This window comes from Rhineura floridana, chromosome 3, assembly GCF_030035675.1.
Source record: "Rhineura floridana isolate rRhiFlo1 chromosome 3, rRhiFlo1.hap2, whole genome shotgun sequence".
Classification (NCBI taxonomy): domain Eukaryota; kingdom Metazoa; phylum Chordata; class Lepidosauria; order Squamata; family Rhineuridae; genus Rhineura; species Rhineura floridana.
Window position 1 is genome coordinate 91,818,447 of NC_084482.1, and position 26,220 is coordinate 91,844,666.

The 26,220-nt window shown below is 41.3% G+C and overlaps 1 protein-coding gene across 2 annotated transcripts in view; it reads left to right on the forward strand.

Moving 5' to 3' along the window:
* The first annotated feature begins 16,100 nt into the window (after window positions 1-16,100).
* The window catches only part of NSG2 (neuronal vesicle trafficking associated 2), a 104,016-nt gene continuing 93,896 nt past the window's right edge, over window positions 16,101-26,220 (forward strand). For both annotated transcript variants that reach the window (XM_061621898.1, XM_061621899.1), the window contains exon 1: window positions 16,101-16,229. In XM_061621898.1, coding sequence (XP_061477882.1) covers window positions 16,101-16,229 — 129 coding nt within the window. The remainder of the gene's footprint in view (window positions 16,230-26,220) is intronic.

The following is a 26,220-nucleotide window of genomic DNA, read 5'->3' on the forward strand; positions in this document are numbered from 1 at the left end:
CTATGGGTAATACTTGCAGGATCATAAAAACAATGCATTATGAATTCATGATGGTGATGAAGTTAAGATGCAGTGTCAATGTTTTATTAGTGGAGACAGAACTATTCAGCTTAATGAAGCCTACTGGGAGTTAGAGGAAAGCTTCACCTCCTCCAAACATTCATTCTTCCATAACATAGGGCCTCCTTCCTTCTTCAGTTTGCATGCGTCTCTTTGTCCTTTGCAGATCCTGGTAAGCCTCCCCCCCCCATTTCCAGATGTACTGGTTGCCTGTTTGGAATCATGTGTTCCCAGCATTCTTTGCCTCTGGCATTGGCAATTCCATTGGATAGAGAGGCATTTTACTTGCTCTCTTGCATAATGCTAGAGTCCAGGCTCATCCAACAAAGCTGAATGGTGAGAGATTCAGGACAAGAAAAGAAAATGCTTCTTTATACAACACATGTGAATTCCAAAACTATTGAATTCACTACCATAAGATGTAGTGATGGCCACCAACTTGGACAGCTTTAAGAGTGTGTGTTATGTGCCTTCCAGTAGATTACGACTTTGTGCTTTCCTTTTTAACTTTCATCAGCATTTGTTTCAAATCATTACTGGCTTCTGCTAGTAGTATGGTATCGTCTGCATATCTTAAATTATTGATATTTCTCCCTCCAGTTTTCACACCTCCTTCATCTTGGTCCAATTCCCCTTTCCTTATGATATATTCTGCATATAGATAAAACAAATAAGGTGATAAAATACATCCCTGTCTCACATCCCTTCCGATTGGGAACTAATCGGTTTCTCCATATTCTGTCCTTACAGTAGCATCTTGTCCAGAGTATAGGTTACGCATCAGAACAATCAGACACTGTGGCACCCCATTTATTTTAAAGCATTCCATAGTTTTTCATACACAATCAAAGGTTTGCTGTAATCTATAAAGCACAGGGTGATTTTCTTCTGAAATTCCTTGGTCCGTTCCATTATCCAATGTATTTTTGCTATATGATCTCTGGTACCCCTGAATACCAGTTGCTAGGGAGCACAAGCAGAAGAGTGCTATTGCCCTTGTGTTCTGTTCTCTTTCTATAGGCAACTAGTGGACCACAGTGGGACCAGAATACTTGGTTAGAAATGCCTTTGGTCTGATCCAGCAGGGCTCTTCTTATAATGTTCTTAATGCCCACTCATTAGTTATCTCAGTATCTTGTAGATCTCTGGTTCTCCCACTTCATACTCTGATACATTTCTCAGCTCCTTGCAGTCTGTCTTTGCAAGGTTTGTGGGAGAGACAGGATGTAATCTCTGTAACAAAGTGACAATTTAAATAGAAGTGGAGTTTGTACCCACCAAGAGAAATGTTTGTTCTTTTTAAAATACATATTATAAAATAAACTAGGATTAATCAATTAAACTCTAGGGCAGTAGTTCATAGTACTGACAGTTAAGGAGGAAACTTTCCCTGAAGTTTTTTGAGTAGGTGGTGTCTAGCCAGCTCCAGGTTCTCTTGGATGCCACTGTTTTTTTTTTAAAAAAGATCCATTTCAATCAGGCTTTAGGTCTGGTTTTGAAACAGAAACTGCCTTTGCCCCCCTATGAGATTACCTTTCCCAAGAGAGAGCATAGGGGCTGTTGATCCTCTTGAACCTCTGGCTAGGCTGTCAGGGTTGGGGGCTGAAGTCATTGCATTGCAGTGGTACTGCTCCTACCTGAATGATCAATTCCAGAAGGTGGTGTTGGGGGAATATTGCTCTGCCCATTAGTGGTTACATTATGAGGTTCCACAGGGCTCTATTTTTGTCCCCCATGCTATTTAATATTTTACATGAAACTGCTGGGTGAGGTTATCCAAGGATGTGGGCTGAGGTGTCACTAATATGCAGATGACATCCAGCTTTAAATCTCCTGTTCATCTCATCAAGGTGAGGAAGTGGATATTCTCAAGAGGGTGTTCCTGGACTTTGCAGTAGACTGGATGAAGATCAATAAACTGAAACTTGATTCAGCAAGACAGAAATGCTGTTAGTGTGTGGTTTACCTGGCTAGTTAGGGAGTGTTCAACCTACTTTGAATGGGGCTACTCTCCCTAAAAGAGAAGGCTCATAGTTTGGAGGTGCTTCTAGATCTAGCATGGTTGCTTGAGGCTCAGGTTGCCTTGGTAGTTGGGAGTGCCTTTTATTGGCTTTGGCTGATCCACCAACTGCAGCCCTATCTGGGCAGAGGTAGCTTTGCTACAGTTATCCATGCTCTGGTAACTTCTTGGTTGGATTACTGTTTTATGTGGTCTAGAGACTCCAGTTGGTCCAAAACAGAGTAGCTACATTACTGATATGGTCAGACAAGTATGATCACCAATGCTTTGTCACCCACATTGGTTTTCAGTCTGTTTCTGAGCCCAATTTAAGTGCTGGCCTTAACCTTGAAAGCCATAGAAGGCTTGGGGCTAGGTTACCAGAAGGACTATCTTCTCCCATATATTCTCGCCAGATGTTAAGATCTTCATTAGAGGCTCTTCTACAAATTCCCCCACCTAGTGTGTGTGGCTGCTAGAAAGAGGGCCTTTGTGGTGATGTCATCCTGTCTATGGAATGCCCTTCCTAGAGAGGCTCACCTGGTGCTGATTGTCTTTTAGGTGCTAGGTTAAGACCTTTCTGTTTTCCTAGGCTTTTAAAAATCTTTTAACTGTACTCGCCCACCCCTTCTTTGGATCTTGTGTTAAAGTTGCTGTTGTTGACTTGTGCTGGTGCAAAACCTTTAGCTGTTGTTTCATACTGTTTGAAATGTTTTGCATTGTTGGGTTTTTTATGATGGGGTTTTACTGTTTTTAGCATGCTGTGCACTGCCTAAAGAACACTGTTGGATTGAATTGAATTGAAACTTTATTTTTACCCCGCCCTTTTTCCAAACTGGAACTCAGGGTGGCTTACAGATAGAACTACATGTAGTTAAAAACATAGAAAAACATACAATTAAAATACAATTAAACTATGCACAACCTTAAAATCATAAAAGGCACTTAAAAATCTAAAAACAATTTAAAATAATACAAATAATAATATAAAACAATAAAACAAGCCTTGTAAAGCCCAATCCTAAACACCTTCTATCCCAAAAGCCTGTCGGAATAAAAAAGGAGGTATAAACAAACAAATAATCTTTCAGCAGGAATAATTACTAACCATGCTTTAGAGAGGATAACATTTTGCAGTTTCTCTCTAGAAACTGGGTTAGTGAGTCAGTTAAGTGGAATTTTGATTTAAAATGTAGAGTGATGTATAAACAGTACTAAAATACAAAAGAACAAAACCCAAAGGTATGTATCAAGCCTGTGAGATTAATATTGAAAGCAATGGCAGAGTAAATATAGTTATATTTAAAATAGTAGCTGTGAATTGGGTTTTACAATCTTAGGTTTATTTTGCCTATTTAAAAGTATATGGCTGTATTTTAGTATAAAAGAGATTTTTTGGTTTCAGAAATGAATTTTTGCTAGCATATAAAAACCAAAATGTGTGTGTGTATTTACTTTTGATCGTACAATTTCTAATCAAGTTCCATTCTGGCAGCTTCATTATGAACAGTCTAGCCTAGCTATATGGAATCAATTTCAGTTGATGTGGTCTAAGGGCATGGACACGTGCTTAGCTTGGAGGAGTTTGGCGTTACCTCATGCTGGAGGGGATTAATTGTGTGGGCCCATGAGGTGATTACTAAGAGAGAGGATATCCTGCCACCTTAAAAGATGTGGTGATGAGTCCATGTGATAGGACTGGGTGGGGGCTTATCCCTACTGGCTGACCACTTTTTTGGGTATTATAAGTGTTACCCCAAAAAGAATTACTATAGTCTGTCACCAGATAGGATGAACCATCTGCTACACCCTATTACAAGGGGAATCTTTTTTTCTGAGGGCCACATTCCCTTGTGGACAACCTCTAAACTAGTTTTATGGCCTCTGCTTTATAGTTTTTCCAGTTTGTTGCATCTTTGTTCTTAGTGGTATATGAAGGAAATTGTTATTTTGGTTTTATTGCACTGCATTGCATTATTTTACTTATTTTTGGCATTTGTATGCCACCCCATTACAAAGTTTTCCAGCCAGCTTACAGGTGGTGGTGGTGGTAGTAGTAGTAGTAGTAGTAACTCTATATAAAAAAATCAAAAGATTATATAACTACTACCCAATACTACATAAATACTACCCAAGCAAAGTTCATCACAGCCCCCAAATTAAAACACAGATTTGAAAACTGGGAGACCCAGTAGTGGCACATGGAGGGGGGAGTAATGGAGCAGCAACACTGCTGCCCACTTGGAGCTCTCCTGACCATGCTGCTTCCTTGCCCTTTCCCATCCCTGTCCTGGTAAATGTAGCACTGCCATTGCTCTGTTCCCCTTCATGTGCCACTGACTACCTTGCATGCTACTGCCCAGACAAGGTTGAGAAGGTCTAGATGAACAGAAAGGTCTTGTCACCTGGTGCTGAAAATGTACTTCTGTATACTGCCCTGGATGTGTATTTCTGTACACTGCCCTGGAATCTGCAGAGATGAAGGCCAGTTTAGAATGTGCACTTGGCACATTTGGGATTAGGAGTAGCAAGGCTCTTTCAGCATATATTCTGGCTAGAAGACTCATAATCATGCCTTATGCAATGACCAAGCATCCAGAAGGACAGCTGTCGGTATGTGAGGGCAACCAGCAGAAACTTTGGGAACAGCATTATGTTGTTAAGCTTCTAGCACAGAACTAAGGAACAAAGAAGTCTCTGTGTTGAAATATTGCCTGTTCTATTTGCTATCCTGCTGTGCTGATGATACTCCCTGCACTGATTTGTAGAAATTTATACTATGGAGAAACCGATTGGTTCCCAATCGGAAAGGGTGCGAGGCAGGGGTGTATTTTATCAACGTATTTGTTTAATGTGTACACAGAACATATCACACAGAAAGTGGAGGTGTGAAAATTGGAGGGAGAAATATCAATAATTTAAGATATGCAGACGATACCATACTACTAGCAGAAGCCAGTAATGATTTGAAACAAATGCTGATGAAAATTCAAGATGAAAGCACAAAAGCAGGACTATAGCTGAACATCAAAAAGACTAAAGTAATGTCAACAGAAGATTTATGTAACTTTAAAGTTGACAATGAGGACATTGAACTTGTCAAGGATTATCAACACCTCGGGACAGTCATTAACCAAAGTGGAGACAATAGTCAAGAAATCAGAAGAAGTCTAGGACTGGGGAGGGCAGCAATGAGAGAACTAGAAAAGGTCCTCAAATGCAAAGATGTATCACTTAACACCAAAGTCGGGATCATTCAGACCATGGTATTCCCAATCTCTATGGATGGATGTGAAAGTTGGACAGTGAAAAAAGCAGATAAGAGAAAAATCAACTCATTTGAAATGTGGTGTTGGAGGAGAGCTTTGCGGATACCATGGACCATGAAAAAGACAAATAATTGGGTGTTAGAACAAATTAAACCAGAACTATCACTAGAAGCTAAAATGATGAAACTGAGGTTATCATACTTTGGGTACATCATGAGAAGACATGATTCACTAGAAAAGACCATAATGCTGGGAAAAACAGCAGAGAGTAGAAAAAGAGGAAGGCCAAATGAGATGGATTGATTCCATAAAGGAAGCCACCGACCTGAACTTACAGGATCTGAACAGGGTGGTTCATGACATATGCTCTTGGAGGTCACTGATTCATAGGGTCGCCATAAGTCGTAATCAACTTGGAGGTACATAACAGCAACAATTCTATAAGTCCCCCCATGTTAATTATTACATTTTTTGATTGTGTTTAAAAAATCTATATCAAATTATCTTTCGCCTTTCAGCTTCCCCAGTCCCTCAATAAACCCTTCATTGTCTGTTGAGACAGTGTGTTAGGTCTACCTGTGATGGTGATATGTTGCATGAGAAGCAGAAACAGATAAAAAACAGACACTATATAGGGAAAACAATTTTTACTTGTTTGCATTCTCACTTTTGTTAAAAATATAATGTAGTAGTTCTTTTCAAACTGTGTATGGATCAGTTCACAGTCTGATTGATTATTTGTAGGACATGCTAAGTCTCACATTTCCAACTTTCAGGTTATCAAATGTCAAACTTAATTCACAATTGTCTCAAATTATTATTATTATTATTATTATTATTATTATCATTATCATTATTATTATCTTTATTCATACCCCGCCATTTTTCCAAAACTGGAACTCATGGCGGCTTCCAGATAAAAAATACATATAATTAAAAACATACAAAGTCTACATTAAAATAAGATTAAACTATTTCCAATATTAAAACCATACACACATATAGCTAAAAGAGTTCAAACTAGTTTAAAAATGATATAATAGACATTAGCAATGCAGCACCCTTCACGCCCTACCCTTAGCCTTCAATTCCAAAGGCTTGTTGGAATAGGAAGGTCTTTGCTTGTCGGCGGAAGGACTGCAAAGAGGGGGTCATTCTTACCTCCCTAGGAAGGGAATTCCAAAGCCTAGGGGCAGCCACCGAGAAGGCCCTCTCACGTGTCCCCACTAGTCATACTTGAGAAGATGTGGGTATTGAGAGAAGGGCCTGTCCTGAGGATCTCAGGGCCCGGGCAGGCTCATACAGGGAGATACGGTCTGATAAATAGCCTGGACCTAAGCCATATAGGGCTTTATAGGTCATCACCAGCACTTTGAATTGTGTCTGGAAACAGACTGGCAACCAATGGAGCTTTTTTAACAGGGGGTTAGTACGGTCCCTGTAACCAGCCCCAGTTAGTATTCTGGCTGCAGCACGTTGTAACAACTGAAGTTTCTGAACAGTCTTCAGAGGCAGCCCCACGTAGAGCGCGTTACAGTAATCTAAACAGGATGTAACTAAGGCATGTGTCACCGTGGCCAGATCAGACAGCTCAAGGAACGGGTGCAGTTGGCGCACTAATCTTAATTGTGCAAAAGCACTCCTGGCCACTGCAGAAACCTGGGACTCCAAATTTAACGCTGAGTCCAGGAGCACACCCAAACTGCGAACCTGTGTCTTCAGGGGGAGTGTAACCTCATCCAGCACAGGCTGTATCCCTATTCCCTGATTTGCCTTACGACTGACCAGGAGCACCCCTGTCTTGTCTGGATTAAGCTTCAATTTGTTCACCCTCATCCAGTCCACCACTGATGCCAGACACTGGTTTAAAACCGAGACAGCTTCCTTGGAATTAGGTGGAAAGGAGACATAGAGTTGGGTGTCATCAGCATACTGATGGTACCAAACCCCAAACCCCCGGACAACCTCTCCCAGCGGTTTCATGTAGATGTTAAATAGCATAGGGGATAAAACTGAGCCCTGAGGGACCCCGCAGGTCAATGGCCAAGGGGTCAAACAGGAATCCCCCAGCACCACTTTCTGGGTTTGTCCCTCCAGGAAGGAATGGAGCCACTGCAAAACAGTGCACCTAAGTCCCATCCCAGCAAGGCGGCCCAGAAGAATACCATGGTCGATGGTATCAAAAGCCACTGAGAGGTCCAGCAGAACCAACAGGGATACACTCTCTCTGTCCAGTTCTCTGTGTAGGTCGTCCACCAAGGCGACCAAAGCCGTCTCCGTCCCATAACCAGGCCTGAAACCAGATTGAAATGGATCCAGATAATCTGTTTCATCCAAGAATCCCTGGAGCTTGGATTTGTAGACATGGACATCAGTTGAACCTGTCTGAAAGAGCAACATATCCCTTCAGTCCAGGCCTTTGAGAGGTCAGGCTAATATTTGAAGGGAATGTCAGCAATGCCTTAAGCAATGTCTATGAAAATAATAAAAAGTGGTGATGGCATCTGACTAGCCCATGCTGTGAAGAATATTCTTTGAGAGATATGTTTAATATGTCTTCCAATTTTGATGGATCTTTCACCATAAAGAATCAATCCTATGCACATTAAATTGTGAGCTAACTTCCATATGAATGTGACATCCACCTACAATATTCAACTGACATCCAAAAGTGAAATGTAAAATTGAGAGTATGGCTGTTTCTTTCTTCCAGGCTCTAGTCTAGTCCAGTGAACTCTAGTCCAGTGAACTCTAGTCCAGTGAACACATAACACTCATTGGCTGTTCACTTCAATAGAAGGAGTATCTCTGGGCATGGAGGGAGATGCGAATGCACAAAACTGCCACCTAAAGTGAATTGGAAAGCTCATATGTGCAAAAGTTCTGTTTGTGGCATAGCTCACAAGGACCTCTGACATGGGACAATTGTGGCTTGCAATAATCAGTACATTTAGATTTTCATTAGGAAGTTGTAACTGATGAGAAAAAAACAAAATTAGATTAGCTACTGAGAAATTTAGATATACTTTGTAAGAGATGCTGATTGCTTTTGTCACTCCTTGATTTCAGCATCTCTCAGGACTGGAACCTTTTACTTATTATGCCTTGTATATAGCATGTAAATGAGTGTCTGCTTAGAACCAGCATTTTAAATCTGTATCTGGAGGAGTGGGGAGTATTTTCTGTAGCAAGGATGTTATGGAGTTGATTATTTGCCTGATTTGTATGGTAGGGATGAACCATGATGGAATGGATAACTTTTGTTCTGGGCACGTTTGGAATTATTGAACAGTGAAATAACAGAGAGAGCACAAAACTGAGCCAATATTCAAAGTTTGATGGGGAAACAGTCTATACTTAGTCTGAATTTTCTCTCTAATTTATGTTGGAAAAAAACCCATTTAAACATTTTCTTGCATTTTTCCTTTCAGTCCTTTTAATCTTATTTGGATGTAGCAATCTTTGTATCTCAGTCACCAGATGAAATCTGGGATACTTGCTTCTTTGGATTGTGTTGAGGATTGGAGGGCTCCTTGTATTTACTCCTACAATTTGGTTTCCCCTGTGGGAACCCTGAACATGCTAGGATTTTTTTTTTAGACTTAGTTACAGTGTGCACCTTCCTTTGTAATTATTATCTCTTACCCCTACCTAAGATGGCAGTTCAGTGCAATTTTCTTCAATCATAATCCATTGTTGAGAGGTTCAAGGTGACACCAGTTCTGTTCCAATTACACTGGCTGTCTGTATGCTTCTGAATCCAATTCAAAATGCTGGTCTTGACCTATAAAACTTTTTACTGTTCAGGACTCCAATATCTTCTGGAACATCTCTTTCAATATAAACCTACCCAGATCCTTAGATCTTCTTCTCAAGCCGTTCTCCAGGAGCCTCCTCTGAGGGAGGCTCGGAGGGCAGTTATAAGGGATAGGGCCTTTTCAGTTGTGGTTCCCCATCTGTGGAATGCGCTCCCCAGTGAGGTCTGCCTGGTGCCTTCATTGACATCTTTTTAGTGCCAGGTAAGAACACATCTTTTCCCCCAGGAATTTAATAGACTGAGAGGATGATTGCATTAGTGTGCTGCCAAAGCTTTCTGTGGCTGTATGGGTTTTTGTTGTTGTTTCATTGTCTTGTTTTTTATGGTATGGTATATTTACTTTTGTTTTTAACAATGTTGTAAGTCACTTGGAGACCTTTGGATAACAAGTGACTAATACATCTAAATAACAACAATAATAATTTATGTTTGATAAGGGATATCAGAGTTTAAAGATATAAATAATTATAAAGAAAGGAAGGGCTGAAGAGGGGAGCAGAGCTGACGAATGCTCATGTGCATCTTTTGGAGCTGGAGCAATGTTACGTACACTATGTGGAGGCTGTTGGAAGTGGCCTCTGTGATGTCAACCTCTGCTGTAGCCACAGGATGTGAGCTGTTTTGCTACAATCATCTACACCTGGCCACAGTGAATGTGTCTCAGCTTAACCTCAGCAACCCTTTTGTTTGTTCCTTTGTGGCACAAACCTTAGTATACTAAGAAGTTTCTGACTGCACATAGCTTCCCAATTTGTCTGAATCATAAAACTATGCTTAATTAGAAACGTCCTGATGTATAGGTTTAGGCTTATTGAATTTAAAGTGACATAAATTTATACATCACTTTCCATTACAAAGCAATTTACACCAGAATAAAAATACATAACATATTAAAAAACACAATCAGAATAAAAACATAAAATAACTGGTGCTGTGCAAATGCCTGGGAAGCAAAAATATCTTTGCCTGGCACCAAAACAATGGCAAAGTTAGCACCAGGTAGGCCACCCTGGAGAGAGCATTCCACAGATGGGGAAACGGAGAACCAAAGGTGCTGAATGCACAGGCAGAGTGTGCATGCATATCTTAGCTTATTAAGATGAGATATGATTGTCTGAATTGGGCTAGTGAGTATCAGCAACACTTTCATGAGTCTGTCACATTTAGTACAACTCACTGCATGAGTTTGACCCATCATGTATTGAATTTTCCCAAGCCTCATCCATATCAATCACATTTGCCCTTTGGGACACTACATTGTGGTTATTGTTCAGTGGCAGAGCACATCCTTTGTATACAGAAGTGTCTAGATTCAATCTCGAGCCGCTATAGTTAGGGCTGGGAAATATCCTTGTCTAAAACCCAGGAGATCCACTGCTGGTCAGTGTAGACCACAGATGGGGAAATTTTTTTCAGCCTGAGGGACACATTACCTCATGGGGAACCTTCCAGAGGCTGCATACCTGAGGTGAATGAGGCCAGAGTCAGAAGTGAGGAGAGCAATGGATGTGACTCTTACCGTTGTGCAACATTCCACCCATGCGGAAGTCAGGTTGCTACTCTTTCTCCTTCCTCCCCCACATCTCTCCATTCTTCATGCAGGGAAGCAAGAAGCATTGTCATCCGGGAAAGACACATTCCAGACACACCAAAGCACTCAGTAGCCAATGAGGGATGTGGTCTGGGGAGAGGAGGGGCCCAGAGACAGTCCCAAGGTCCTATCAGAGAAACCTAAAGAGCTGTATTCAGCCCCCAGGCTTGAGGTTTTTAAACTAGTATTCAATGATACAATGTGAATATGCGCTGTGTGGATGCCAACTTCTGTGGTGAGTAAAATGTCTAGGTTGGCTTATAGTTTTGGTGATTACATATGTCTCAATCCTGTTATGGACAGTTCCCATGCCAATATGGCATTGCCTGCCTCCTTGAACCAGCAGGGCAGCATGGGAACTCATTACAGCCATAACAAGACTAAGCCATCATGTAAAGCAGGGATGGGGAATTTCCTGCCTGTAGGCCAAAGTGTCGCCATCCTCCAAGTGTTAGTGTTGTACCAGAAAAACATTGTTGCAATGTATGTGATTATTAGTATTTCTAGAGAGGACAGAGAGTCTCAGAATTGTGCTAAGCTATAGCAGGACTGAGCTGCTTGTGCTTTTGCTGGCATAAACACAAGCATATTGCCAGTGTAGGCATTTTAGATGTATACTTTACATATGCTTCAATTAAATAATGTTTTGTTTTCTGTAAATGTGCACAAGAAGGAAAAGACTTATTTGGAGTCCTAAATGCATTCACAAGAAGCAAGAGAATGTGTTTGCTTATCCATACTTCAGTCATGGCTGGGAAAGCTAGGGACATAAACATAATATTCAAGGTAATATATTTGTCATCCATGCTAATACTGGACATTAAAATTAGGCAGAAGATGAGGTTCTTGGTTGCTCTGACCATTTGCTCACATGTATCACAGACAATGAAGATTCAAGGCAAATGTCACCTCATATGGGGGCCCAGACCCCTAAGCATATGGGACCATCGGAAGTGATAGTGAAAACAGCAATTTTCCTTTGATTTGTTTAGCCTGAAAAGAAAAATTATACACAAACACGTATTAAAAGACTTAAAACACAGACACACTTTTCTGTTAGTAGAACAAGTCTTGGCTCTGTGTGGGTGGATATGTCAGATTATATCTAATATGCAATAAAATCTCCCAAGTGATTTATTTATTGTTTCCAACTTGATTTGCCTTCTGCTGTCTTAACAGTGTCCCTACTGAGATTTCAGTTGTTCTAAGTCTCTGGCCACTGCTGACAGCTTTAAACATGAAGCACACAGTTTATACAACTCATTAGTGCTACTTCATATAAATGTGCAAAGAATTGATTTGGCAAGTTTCAACGAGAAGGTTTTTCAACTCTATAATCAACCTTTTAAACTTTCTACAACAGCTACAGGGGTTGCTACCGCCTTAAGAAGAAAACCCCCGGTTATTTTTCTTATGGAATTGTCATGCTTTCCCTTCTCTCTGTCTGAAATTATGGAAATAAGGGATATTGCTACATGTATAGTTCCGGCCTCTGAGTAATAATTTTAGCCCACAAGATACATGCTGGCTGGAACGGCTGTTTTGTCCTGTGTTAAGTACCTGAGAGATGTCTCTGTTCTTCTCTTTGCTTATTGTTTCCTCTTACATGCATTCAGATATCAGGAGAGTATGAAAGAAAGAGGCAGGCTCATATCCTTTTGTCCTCTCTTGCTTTGCTCCTTCTTTCACTGCTATTCCCTTGCTTCTTAATTTTCAAATCTTCACAAAAGGCAGCAACATCAAAGCTATGACTAAGGGGGAGCCATGCCTCTTCAGATATGTTTCTGGATATCGAGTCTAGGCTGAATATCTAGATATTGTACCTTCAATATAATAGCTGAAGATATCTTCAGTCACCACTCATCAATCAGTTCACCTCAAGCTGTGAGGGCCCCTTTACCAGCCATGTCAGCCCACTCCCTCTATTCCTCTACAGCATGCATGGGGAGCCTTAGGCCGAGGGGCTGAATGTGATCCTCCAGACATCTCCTTGTAGTCCTTGTGGCTTGCCCCAGCGCACCACGTCCTTCATCGACCCTGCTCTGCACCCTCTCACATACTTTTGCCTGGCTAGAATGTGTCCTTGAACCATGATATTCCCTTTTGCTCACCTGGATGGGGAGGAGAAAGGTGTGTGTGTGTGTATGTATGTATAAATATAAACTTTTGACTTTGGCATGGCTGGAATGTAGTCTCCTGTACAAAGGCAAGAGCCATTGCTGTTGCTCAGCCCACTTGCCTCTGGATCTGCCCATCACTGGCATGTGGCCCTCGGAAGCTTGCCCATGGGAGAATGCAGCGCTTGGACTGGAAAAGGCTCCCCACCTCTCCTCCACAGATTAATTAGCCAAATGGAGCCACCTTTCTTTAAAGTGTTCTGTACATGGCAGTGATAGCTTACCTATCCAGTGTGAGTGAAGCTTTGTTTCCTATAGAACTCTCGGGGTATTCCATGCTCTGTATAACAATGTACCCAGGCTTACCATCAGGTTTACCATCATCAGGGAATTACCAACCCAAGCTCTTTGGTTATGGTGGTACCCTGAGGATATACATGTATTCAAACACCTGCCTACCACATTCACACTTTACACAGTTAGGTATATACTTTAATTCACAAAACAAAACAAGAAACCTTAGGTGTGCTACTAAAAATGCAATGTGCGACCAATAGTGTAGTTGCAAATTCAGATGGGCAGAGTCCCTTCATGATAGTCACACCACACCCCCTCACAGCAACTTTCCCTTCTATGATTATATGACCTTCTAAGATGATACAATAAAATAAGCTTTCATTATTTGGAGCACTTTCCCTTAGTGATGCATTGCAACAATCAATGCAGATCTCCCTGTGTTGCCTTTCAGCTAGATCTACTATTTTCTTTACTTGTACATGGCCAAATGTATTACGATGCTGTAAGGTAAGGAACTTTCTTTACTGTGTTTGCCTTTTTGGTTGCCATACTAAGAATAAAGGGAAGTATGTTAGCTATTGAGAAGAGTCTTCTCAGTGGCTGACATGCCTTCTTTCACTCTGATTGACTCCGATCAGCAGGAAATGACCCTGATGACATAGGGGCCCTGCTGGGACCCTGCTCCTGAAAAAGAGGTCTAAGATCCCCTGGGATCCTGGAAGCCTACCTCCCTGTGTGCAACTGGAGGGTCCCAAAGTAGAGGAAAGTAAACTAATGATTTTTTTTACACAAAGCCTTTAATTGCCTTTTTTCATACGACACTCCATTGCAAATATGAAACCTACACTGGCAAAAATGTACATGCAATTTTTCTTCTTGTCCTGCATCAAAAATATTTACATTTGGTGCAATTAGCATGACAGAGACTCAAAGGAGATGTTTGGTGTTACAAATAAAAACAACATCAGTTTGTCAGTACTGTGGGACTCTTAGCAGAAGTGGGGAAATGGACTGGCTCCTTTGTCACATTTTTCCCTTCAAGGAAATGGGCGTGAGATTCAACACTGAGGTCCAGGTCAATGGTTAAAAGCCCCTGCTACATTGTTCAATTATGAAACATAACTGCATTTGGGGTTAGGATGAAATGTGGTGCAGTAAGATAGATGACCGGCTGGCAAGAGCAATTAAGTCGGAGCAAATATACTCCTTGACATCCTTATGTCTGTGCCCTTATCTAATTTTACAGGAAAGCCAACTTCTTCATCTTATACTCTGAGCATGTTTACGTGGAAGTGCGTCCCCGTCAGTTCAACTGATGTCCTAGTATGTGTGTTTAGGATTACATCAACACATGCCTTGTGTTACAGCAGGAATCCACATCCCCCACACCCATCAAAACATATTGTTTGAGAGGCTAAATGCTAAATTACTTCACATTTACTCATTGTTTTCCAATAGATATTGTCTTCCGTTTATTTCTTGAGATTTGGCCCTAGTTTGCCTATTGCTCACGATCAGTAAAATAGCAAACTATCACTCTTCACCGTTTCATTATTCGCCACGGAGAGGGCGCTCTGATGGAAATTTCTGCTTTATTTGGCGATAAGGCTCGCCCCTCTACAGCTACGGATATTGTATGTTGTCTTGTTTAATCTTGGAGCCGTGCCCCTTTGAAAATGACATCATCGCAGACAAATACACACCCAAGGCGGCCACAAAACGACTGTATTGTTGGGAACACGCATGCGATGCCGAATAGAAATCTAGTCTAGCGTTCTCTGAGCAGCCTCTAGGTGGCGTTGTGCATAAATGCCTTGCAAGCGCTTGCGGTGATGCTCTGCAAACAGCAGGTGGTGCCAGATCTCGTCTAGAAGCCGCCGCCCCAGTTTGAGAGTGCGTGCCGCAGGCTCGAGCTGCTCTCTGCACTCGGTCCCTGATTCGCTTTCAGTAGCATTTGGAACCTGCTGGCTGAGGAGCGAAGCGCTGTCCATTCAGCACCACCAAGGACAATAAAAACCCCCAGCCCTTTTCCGCAATCCGGCTTGAGACTCCCTTCTTAGAGCGTGGTGTGCCCTGCAGTAAGTACACAGCGCAGAAGACTGATGAGTTGGGAGGTGGGGTGGGGTGGGGTGGGGTGGGGTCGGGCTTGCGTGGGCTTTTTGTTTGGTCCTTCTGGTTGTGAAGCCTGTGTGTACTTGTGTCTTCCCGTCCATTACTACTGGTACAGATTTGTCAGCATTCAGAGAAAAGGAGGCTCTTCAGTTACCATCCTCAATGTGACTATGAAAAATATAGCCCTAGACTAGCATATAACAGTATCCATCCTTTCATGACAGACATCTGGTTTCTGGTTTCTCTGTATATTCCAGTTGCTATGGCTTGTGGCTAATGCTGATAAAGGACTTTGACTTTGACACTATTAGAGCAGAGTGTTGCTAAATAATGATTCTTATTTAGCACCCCACTCCAAAGGTGAAGGCAGCAGTTGTGATTAAAACAAGAAGAGGCACAACACACACAACCCCTACCCAAGTCTCAGGCCAAAAGCATCCCTTGTACAGGTCTACTGGTTTCCTTGGCTTTACAACTAAGCGCTCAGGTGGAGGTCGCTCATATGACATGATCTTGATTTATAACATTGCTTGTTATGTTTGGATCTAAACAAGGGGAGACTTGATCTGAACTCTCTTGGAGGGTGGTTTCAAAGCTTATATTATAATTTTAAATTGTGACTAGAAATGAAGTGCTCCAAAATGTCAGATGCTCCCCCCCGCTCCCCAGAAATCTAGCAGAGACATTCAAATGGGAAGGAAAATATGACCTGCAAGGCTGATTGAAGCACAGCAAGGAAACATATGTTGGTCTTGATTTCCAGTCTTCTGACTCTCTGTCCATTCTCTTAACACTGGTTGTCTCTGTATGTTTTAGGTCTGGAAAGTGAGGTCTAAGGATGGTGAAACTGGGGAGCAATTTGAATGATAAGAACAAGCAGCAGCCGTCCAGTGAGGATGGTTTTCAGACGGTTCCCTTGATAACACCCTTGGAAGTAAATCATTTGCAGTTCCCAGCTCCGGAAAAGGTAAACGGAACAGTACAAAACAAAATGGGAGCAGACAAAAATGTTTTCCCATGGTTTTGTTCTGTTGTCACCCAGAAGCATTTTTTAAAAAAATGTCCATTGTTCCAATTTAATGCTATCTTATAAAAAGGGGTCGACTTTTTCTGTGTGTTTGTGTGTGTTTTAAAGCACAACAGATTCCATCACATAAACATGATGAGAATCTGTTCAATTGATTATTCCCTAAAATCTAGTGGGAGAAGAAATTAAGCTGCAACTGAACCACTAAAATGATTTTATGAATCATTGTGTTCTCTGCCTGCACTGAGATTGTGATGTTTTGGGTATCTTATTTTACAGTTCTCAAGAGTGTGGTTTATATCTGAAATCCATACTGGTTATTTGATATTAAACTAGCCTTCTATAGATAAGCAGAAGAATTGTCTTCTAGGTAAAATGATGCATAGGGACATTCTGTGCCTTCATCTCCTCCCTCCTCCATAAATGGGCTTATGGGAAGTGATAGCTTTTGTAGAACTCATAATCAAAGCCCACAGCTTTCAACTGGCATGCTCAAAGTGGGTATCATTGATTAGCTTTTCATTGATCTGTTATCTTTTCCATACACATGGTTAACTCCCATCAATATTGTCACTGGGAAAAGTAATGTGATGCCATAAACACATCTCATCTCAAGGCTATGTGCCCAGAACATCTGTGTGATATTAATTCTTATGGGAAAATTAGAGTTACTGCAGCACTGCATCTGTGTATTTCAATGTTATATATACAATACACAGACGGTGTAGCTCTCTTGGAATAACAACAAAGTAAGTACATTTGACTCTCAAATTGCACATGTCATAAATATGCAGAAAAACACACTGGTGTGGATGATATAATGCTAATATATCTATAGGCTCAATTATTAGTTCACCTCAGTAAAATCAGACTTGTGCCAAAACAGAAGACTTTATCATTTTTCTAGTGCATCTTTATAATGAATTAGAGGAATTTTATTAATGTAATTTGGGGCAATGGTTAGTGAGGGTTGAGATTGGTATGAACGAGAAGAGACAAAGACAAGCTGAACACCCATATTTCTGGTTGCAAGGATATAATTCAAAGTGATTTCTCAGAAGCAAAGAATGCACAATTTGCAAGATGGGTGTTCCTTATGTGATGTTAAATTTCTGGAAATAGATCTAGTGCTGGGATTTTGAAATGAATATTTTCCCTCATTTAAAACAATAACAACAAGGTAAAGGATTGTTTCCTAAGTGCTAGTATTCTGGAGTTCATTTTCCCTCCTAAAGCATTTTAAACAGGAGTGCAATTCTTCCTCTTTCTTCTGTCTCCCAAACTGTACACACCAAGACAAATAAGATTCACATATTTTGCCAAGAAGATTAAACATTTCAGGAAAAATAAAATAACATTTGGAAATGCAAATCTGCTCCCACCCCAGTCTTTCCTTTTCTAAATGAAAATAGGCCTCCTGAGATCCACAAAAGTAGCCTAGTGACTAACATATTGTAGCATGAAGGGGAACCTTGCCTACCAAATCAATTTGCAGTAGTTTCAAATAAACCTAACTTGTTGGCCCAGTAAATAGCATGTTTTGCCTGGGAGTTGGAGATCTTATGAGTAGCATTAAACAAATTATCACCCTCATATCTCCATGTGTCAAAATGGGAGCAGCAGTCACTGGCTGTTAGGTTAGGCCTGGTTCTATTTGGGCAAAGAGCTCTTAGGGCAAGTGAATGAATGGCTGGGGCAAACAAGATCTCAGAAGAGCAGTCTGCTGTAGGTTGTGCAGTCCTAAGATCTGGCAGGCAAGTGCTTAAGCAGGTATATGAAAAAAATCTTCAAGGTCAGCATGGAAGACAGGAGCTTAACTAGAGTTCAGGGACCTAAGCTAAAATAAGTTGTCGCACAAGCAAGTGCTATGTTCATACTGATTGCCTTTATAGTGCTGCAGCTCAGCTGTGTGCTGTGCTTTTCTCACTGGTGATTGATGACAAAATGAGTGAGAGCTGAATCAGAGCAATCATTTACCAATTGTTGCCTCATGGATAGATCAGATTCACTTGGCCTCCAGGGCATGTAAGACATAACATCCTGGTTCTTTTTTTGGAGGGGGAGGAACAGGATTTTCTGTGGCAGAATCTGAAGGTTGGAGAAGAAATGTTTTTTGAGGAAGTCCTGCACCACACTGCACCTCAGTATTCATTATGTGAGGACTCGGTGTCTGTTGTGGAAGCAACAAGCCGAATATTGCAGGAGGGTGTTTTGGAAGAGGATGTTTTGTAAATCAAATAATTTCTCAGATAGAGGCAATCATTTTATTATTACTTTCCAAAACACTGGTTAACCCTCTTTTGTCTCACTCTAATGATTCAGGGCATGAAAGCATCGGCACGTATACACAGCTCAACCATTGATAAGGACACTACACCTTCCATTCAGTGGGCATGGGGGGGGACACTGTATGAACAAAAGGATAACACATAAAGCTAGCTCACCCGCTAGGATGAACACAGCACTTCATTTACCTTGGAGCTCTGTATGCACGTGCGGAGCTCTGGATTGAGAACTGAGCAATCATGAGCAATCATGATGGTCATGTGTATAACAAGCAGCATTATGTTGCTGTTATATTTTGATATGAAAATTTAAACTTCTTCTAAGAAGTGCTTAGGGAAGGAAACCTTTATTTCTTTTGATGGCACTAGAAAACAAAATAAGGTATTAGATACATCACATTTTAAAAACAGATTAGCAGGTGCTGCTGCTTGAAAATGGAAGAAAAGGCCCTACTCTGTGCAATCAGGCCACTGAAATTTCTTACGCCTTTGACAAGAAACTACTGAAAAAGGATACTGCTGGAAAATTCTTTGAATAATATGGATCTCTCATCTGATTCCCCACTCAATTTGACTTAAAAAAATAAATGTGTCATTCTTATGTTACCTTTCCCATGGATGTGTAGTTAATCAGTTTATATTTCTTACAGCTAGTAGAGAACGCTTTCATATGCAGTGTACTAGAGAAAGAGCTATAAATAAGAGGTCAGCTCTTAAAATATTAACCAATTAAAAATAGAATGTGGGATGCATTATCCTGGCCCACACAATAACTTAGTTAAAATGGATTAAATTGATCAAAGAAGACAGGCAAATGAATGGTGACCAACCGAAGACTGAAATTATGATGGAGCAATCACTGTACATTCCTCTAGTTTCCTTTTCTTCTGAAAGATCTGAAATTGGTCATTGAAGAAGGCATGGTACTAGTAGGCAAGACAGACTTAGCTTAGTATAGCTCTTATCTTTCTTACAAATGGAAATCCTGGAACTGTTTGAATGTAGATTGGATTGTTTTATATTGAGGGCTGAATAGTATCAGTTACCCAGGAGACAGATAGTAAACAAGTTTCTATTAATTAACTGAGGTTTTGTTCAAGAAGAGGTCAGGTGATGAGGGAAAAGTTCTCTAATTCACAAATCAGTACATCCTCCAGCAACCTCTTGATGTCAATGAGAGCTTCCCTAGGGTTGAGCTAAAATGGCCTCCCCAAATTCTCCATGGATGGCACAGATTGTATGCATGTGGAGAACAAATTCTTATGAGACATTTGGCATGCTTAATATTGAATGAAATTATGCAATTTCAGGTAGATGAGGAAATGATGACCCAACAGAGAGGACTAAAAGGAGTTGAGGCCAAGTCCATTGCCTCCTTCAGTGATATCAAAATAATATCCAGCAATATTAAAACAGATCTGTAGTTGTGCCTAAAATTCACAGACGGCAAGATTAGGGACACCATTTTGCTGAATATTCTCTGAGGGGGAGTGTAAGGAAATAAAATGAGTAAGAAAATTATTTTAATGAGAAATTTCAGCTCTGATGTCTCACTGAGAAAGGATTGGATATGAGACCCAAGAGCAGTTCCTTTATTAATTCAGGCTTCACTCAGATAGATCTCAAATATGCCTATTATGGATTCCTGAAAATGCCTCAAAAATAATAGATTCCATGAATTTAGGTTACTCAATACATCCTTTTAGTATTGCTTTGTGAAGACCATCCAGTTTGTCTGATAGTTTGTCTCACACAGTCTGTAAAGTTTAAGGGCCGGAGGGCACATGAGACTGCCACCGTGCTGAAGCTAAGGAGGTCTGGGACTGGTCAGTGCCTGGATGGGTGACCACCTGGGAACTACATGTATGCTGCCTTGGGTTCCAAAATGGAAGCAAGGTGGAATATAAATGTAAGACAACAAATAAATAAAGTTCTCCATTCACCTTTGAAAATGTTCAGTACTGAAGATCATCCTTCCCCAATGCTCTCCTGATGTTGTTAAGACTCAAGTTTGTTTATACATTTATTTTATTTATTTATTAGATCTATATCCTGCCTTTCCTGCCCAGGGTGGCAGTTCCCATCAGCCCCAGCCAATGATCAGGGGTGTAATTGAATTGCTGTCCAAAATATCAGGGGGGCCCTAGGTTGGGGAAGGCTGCTATTCATAGATAAAACCCTATACAGTGAACAAAGCGTCTTTTTTATTTATGGAATGAAAGGAGAGCAGCCTGCTGTTCAGCAAAGGAAGCATGTGTCCATGACAGTAGCGAAACATGAGCACACAAATGAGCAGGATCTTCTTCTTCTTTGGGGACTTTGCATCATGGAAATCATAGTAAGGGTCTGGTTTTGCTCTGAGTGGGAAGCTAGGCAATAAGTAGATCAGGGCAAATGCCCATGACATCTTTGCAAGCTTAGCATCACTTTTTTTTTAGAAAGGATGTCCATCATTATATTGCTATAAAAGCATGCAATATTGTATGGAAAGGAGAATTCTCTGTTGAGTGATTGCTTGGATTTTCTCTGCTTTCTAGTCTTTAGGACTATGCAGAAGAGCATGCTAATGTGTGTGCAGTGATTAGTGAAATTATAGAAAATGGAGGAATCTTGGGTTGGAGATCCAGTGGTCAAGGGATGCAGTTTAAGAAACCTGCACACTTTGTTTTTTTTGGGGGGGGCATGACTCAGTGGCAAAGTACTTGCCTTGCATGCAAGATGTCTCAGGTTCAGTCTGTGACATCACCAGTTCAGGGGTGTAGCTGTCCAAGGTCTTAGACCCTTTACCTTTTTGGGAGCTGGGCCCCAATGTCTCCAAGGAAAAAGGGGGGCAAAAACCAAGATGCTAGAAAAGTAGGAATTATATTGTATGTTTAAACCCAATGCGTTTCAGCCTAATGTTCTGTTCTTTGAGGCGTTTATACTGTTGCAAGCGGTCTGCTCATTTGAACTTCTCATTAGCCTGCATTGTAAGTCATAGACTGATTTATAGATTTTATATGTATGATTTTATATGTTCATGTAAGTAAGTGTGTCCTTGCTGTTTTATTTATAGCCCCTGATGAAGGCCTGAAAATCAACAGGCTGAAAGGTGTTCGGTTTAAACATACAATAAATTCCTACTTTTCTAGCATCTTGGTTTTTGCCCCCCTTTTTTCCTTGGTTTAGATGCTAGCCACTTCCTACTGTTGTTCCCCAATCTCTCTAGCATCCTGGGAGCACTTCAACATGAAAAGATAGTGTGTTAGCCACTGAGAAGAGTCTTCTACCATGCTTCCTTGTCCTTTCCTGCTGATTGGAGGCAAGCAGAGTGAAAAAAGATGAGACAGCCACTGAGAAGACTCTTCTGAGAAGACTCTCACCCCTTTCATGCTAATTGGCTCCTAGGGATGTCTGTTTTTGTGGGAGAAGGCATTACCAAGGATCTCATTTGTAGCTCAGCAGCAAAAAAGGGGGAGGGGGCATGGCTGTGACTAACATGAAGCGACCCTGCGCTTCTGAATTTGCCACTACACTATTGCACCAGTTAAAAAGATTGAGGAACAAGGAGTGGGAAAGACCTTCTCCCAAGACCCCGGGGAGCCACTGCTAGTCAAAGTAGTTAACACAGGACTAGACAAAATAAATAATCTGACCTGATCATAGTCTTATGCTCTTGCTTCTCCCCATTGTTACTATCACTGGGCCTCTGGTCTGCAGACCTATGACCCATCTATTTCCTTCTTTTGTTCGGACAAATCATTCCATATTTTTTAGAAAACTTTGGTCTCATGAACAGAATGAGTAAAATAAAAATAAGCCGATGCATGCATGTTTTTAAAATTTGCATAATTGATTGCAGTGGCTGATGCAAAATGTTTGCAGTCTTGGAGGAGCTCTGTATGCATGCAGGTGGACTCTACGCACCCCCCACCTTTTAAAGCAGTGTGCTGAGGGCTGCTTGCGCCACCCTGTGATGCATGTGTGTAACTGAGCAGGAGGCTTGGGTGGACTTTTTGTGAGCAGTTTGACATGATCATGTGAACAAACATGTGGCAGCCAGTGAAGGAATGGAAAAATGAAGAGAAAATTTGAGCATGAAGTGGGGAAAAGAGATTGAGGAAAAGGAAAAAGAATGAGAGAAATACAGTGGCTTGTTTAGGGTTTTGTTTTCTCTTTTTACTTTCCCCATGCAACCTCTACTTTCCTGGGAGTAACTCAATGGGGCTTATTTTTGAATAGATCTGTATAGGATTGTGCTGTTAGAGTACTTTTTGAGGTTTCATAATCTCACTACCCCCCTGACAATGTGAGTACTTTGTAAGCTTTTCTTTTTTAAAATCCATATAATTTTCCCAGGGTATCAGGCTGTTGTAAATGCATGCAATAAATTGGACACAGCATTATCCCCAGGGCATTTCTGAATGTGGATTTTAGCTGATGCATTAATTTTTCATCTTGTCTTAGTGGGGATTGTTTCCTGCAACCCCCTTCATGTATCCAAGCAAAATGATGACAATCCAAAAACATTTCTTTCCTCAAACAACTTCAAGAGTTTTGTTATGAAGCCAGTGCCACTTGATACATTTTGATGCAGGCTGTAATCTGCTGGGTTTGCTTGTGGGCCTTTCTGCTGGGCTTGTTTATGTGTTAATGCATGGGCAGGGAAACCTCTGGCCCATGGGCCAAAGTAACTTGGTATGGGTCCCAATTTTGCCCATGAGGCCATTTTCCCCAAACCATGCCCACCTGCCCCACGCCTGACTTCATAGATGATGCCACACTGGGGCAGATAGAGATGTAGCCAATCCCTGCAGAAAGCAGGGTTGAAGTCACCACCCATCAGTTGATATATGTTTAAAACAAATGACATGCACACTGGAGAGGATCCTAATATATATATATATATATATATATCAGTGTCAAAGGCCAGGGTGAAGAGGTGCAACTTCAGCATATAACAAAAGCTATACATCGAAGGTGCCAGACATACTTCTTTGGGGAGGGAATTCCACAACTTAGGGCTGCCACAGAGAATGCCCTTTCCTGGGCCACCACCATCCTCTGCTGTTCTCAACACCTAAGAGAGTCTGTAGGGAAGGAGGCAGTCTTTCAGATATTTGGGACCTAAGTCATTTAGGGCTTTAAACACAAATGTGAGCACCTTGAATTGGGCCCAGAAACAAACTGGCAACCAATGCAGCTTTTTAAAATAGTGGTTATATGAGATCTAAAGGGAATCCCAGCCAGTAATCTAGGCACTGCATTTTGTTCAAGTTTCTGAGTCATCTTCATGGGCAGCCCCACATAGAGTGCCCTGCAATAATCCAATCTGGAAATTAAATGTAAGAAAATAATCTGAATCAGAAAGCAGCTTTGCCAACCCAATGGTTTGGTGCTTGGGAAGTACCAGGCATAGGACTGGCAAAGCCTCTTGTGTTGGAGCTGCCAAGTGCCCAACAACCCACTGCACAAGATACTTTGACAGGTGGCTGGGACAACCCACATGACAATCATAATGATGTCAGTTGATTGACAGGTAGATTGTCCTAACCACCTGTCAAAGTTGGCCTGTGATGGTGGGGACAGATAATGAACTGCCAGGCTAAAAAGGTATCCCTAGGTTATTGGAATGGTTTTATTGAAATGCATACTTTTATATATTATGCCATTCTGGCTTGTAACCTTCTTGTAGGTCATTTAGAGACTTTTTTGTACTGAGACTAATAAGTGAACAAGCAAACAAACAAACAAACAAACAGACTTAGTTCAGAAATCAGACCAGTTGAAATCAGTGGAACTTCATATATCCAGCTAACCACTTTTAAATCTCTTCCATTTCAATAGAAGAGATTTAAGTATGTGCTTAACGTTGACTAAGTCTCACCCATTGTTAGAACTGGGCTCTTAAACTGCAAGATTTTCAGTGGCAGATAGCGCAGATATATAGGGAACCAATGTGGTGGTTAGGGTACTAGACTAGGACCTGGGAGACTGGAGCTCAAATCTCATCCCAGCTGTGAAACTTTCTGGCAATTTTGGGCCAGTCACTGTCGTGTCTCTCAGTCTAATCTACCACACAAGGCTGTGAGGATAAAATGGAGAAGGGAAGAACAATGTTCACTACCCTGATCTCCTTCGAGGAAAGGTGGAATAGAAATGTAATAAATAAATAATAGGGAAAGTCTCAAATAAATGATTCCAATGTTCTGCTTGTTTGAAGCGAGAATTAATGAGAGCAGTGCCTGATGAATTTTGTCTCCTGGTTTAGTATGTTTGGGGATAGTGCCCTTTGTTTTGGTGGCATTAAATGCTAATATGGCATGATAAACGACCAGTTCACAGCTAATGTGCAACATACCAGCAGGCCTGTGTAGGCAGTATTTGACACTGGTTGGTCACCTGTGGAATACAGACAACTGCATGACAGAGAGAGGGGAAACTGAGCCTGCCCTCAAAAGCTTTGCATACCTACCAGCAGCCAGTTCCAGGTTTTGCTGGATGGGTGCTGGGGCAATGTGCTCTCGCCCCACTCCCTGAGTGCTCCCATCTCCTCATCCTCACTACCAGTGGTGGCTGGTGGCTCCATGTCAGTGGGGCAGTGAAGTCTGCTTCGGCTTTTAGCAGGTGAAGTGTAGCCAGCAAAAGCAAGTGACTTCACTTTCGATACAGTGTGTGTAAGCAGTGCAAGATTTTCATTCGGCTGGGGTTGGTCTGAAGCAGAAGATGCACCTGGAATGGCTTTGTATTCACTGTGGACATACGAAGGGTGGGATATGCAGCACCTGACAGCAGCTCCGCCTTTGATGCAACTCCCGGGGAATAAGAATTCTGCTTCAAAGAGGACTGTCTGACTTCAAAGAGCACTGTCTACCAGGTGCTGCTATTTATATCTTCACTTTGTTTAAGATGCAGGGATGTGTGTGTGTTTTCAGGATAATACTGTTCTTGGGATGTTCTGCACATGTTCAGATACACCCCACCCCTTTGTATGCTTCAGGTATTTAAGTTGCTTTCTGTCAGATGAGGAGGGCTCCCTGCACATGTTTAGAGACATTTCTTTTTTTAACCTAACTGGGTTCCTTTCACAATGGAGAAGCACTCTGTTCATTTTTTAAAGAAACCTTTATATTCCCTATGGGGAAAATATTCTGTGCATGCCCAGAGGCATTCAGCTTGAGATATTAATTGGTAACATGGGTTGGCAAGCCTATTCAGCCAAAGGCACATGCCTTCCCATGGTGAGAAAGGGATGTGCGCTCGATTCCCTTGAAAGCAAGAGATTAGCAGGCATAGAGGGCCAGGTAAGATGTTAACTAAGCTGCATCTCAAAGCTCATAAAAAGGGCTTAATTTCCCACCTGACCCTTGTATGCTCTCAGTAGAGAGAGTGTGTGTACTTCAGATTTGCAGAAAGTGGAAGAACAGGTCTCAAAATGTTAAATAAATCCAATGCTAAAAAGTACAAAGTACTTGAGAAAAAAAGAAAAAGACTGCCTGCAACCTAGTTACATATCAATGATGATTGCCCATAAATTAGCTGTTGCCCCTCAAAAATAGGCCTTAAACAACTCACTGAATGTGTTAGCTCAGCGTGTTGCAGTCACCAGAAACCTGAACAAGCTGTTAGGGACAGCTGGAAAAAGTGACATAAAAATGACCAGATCA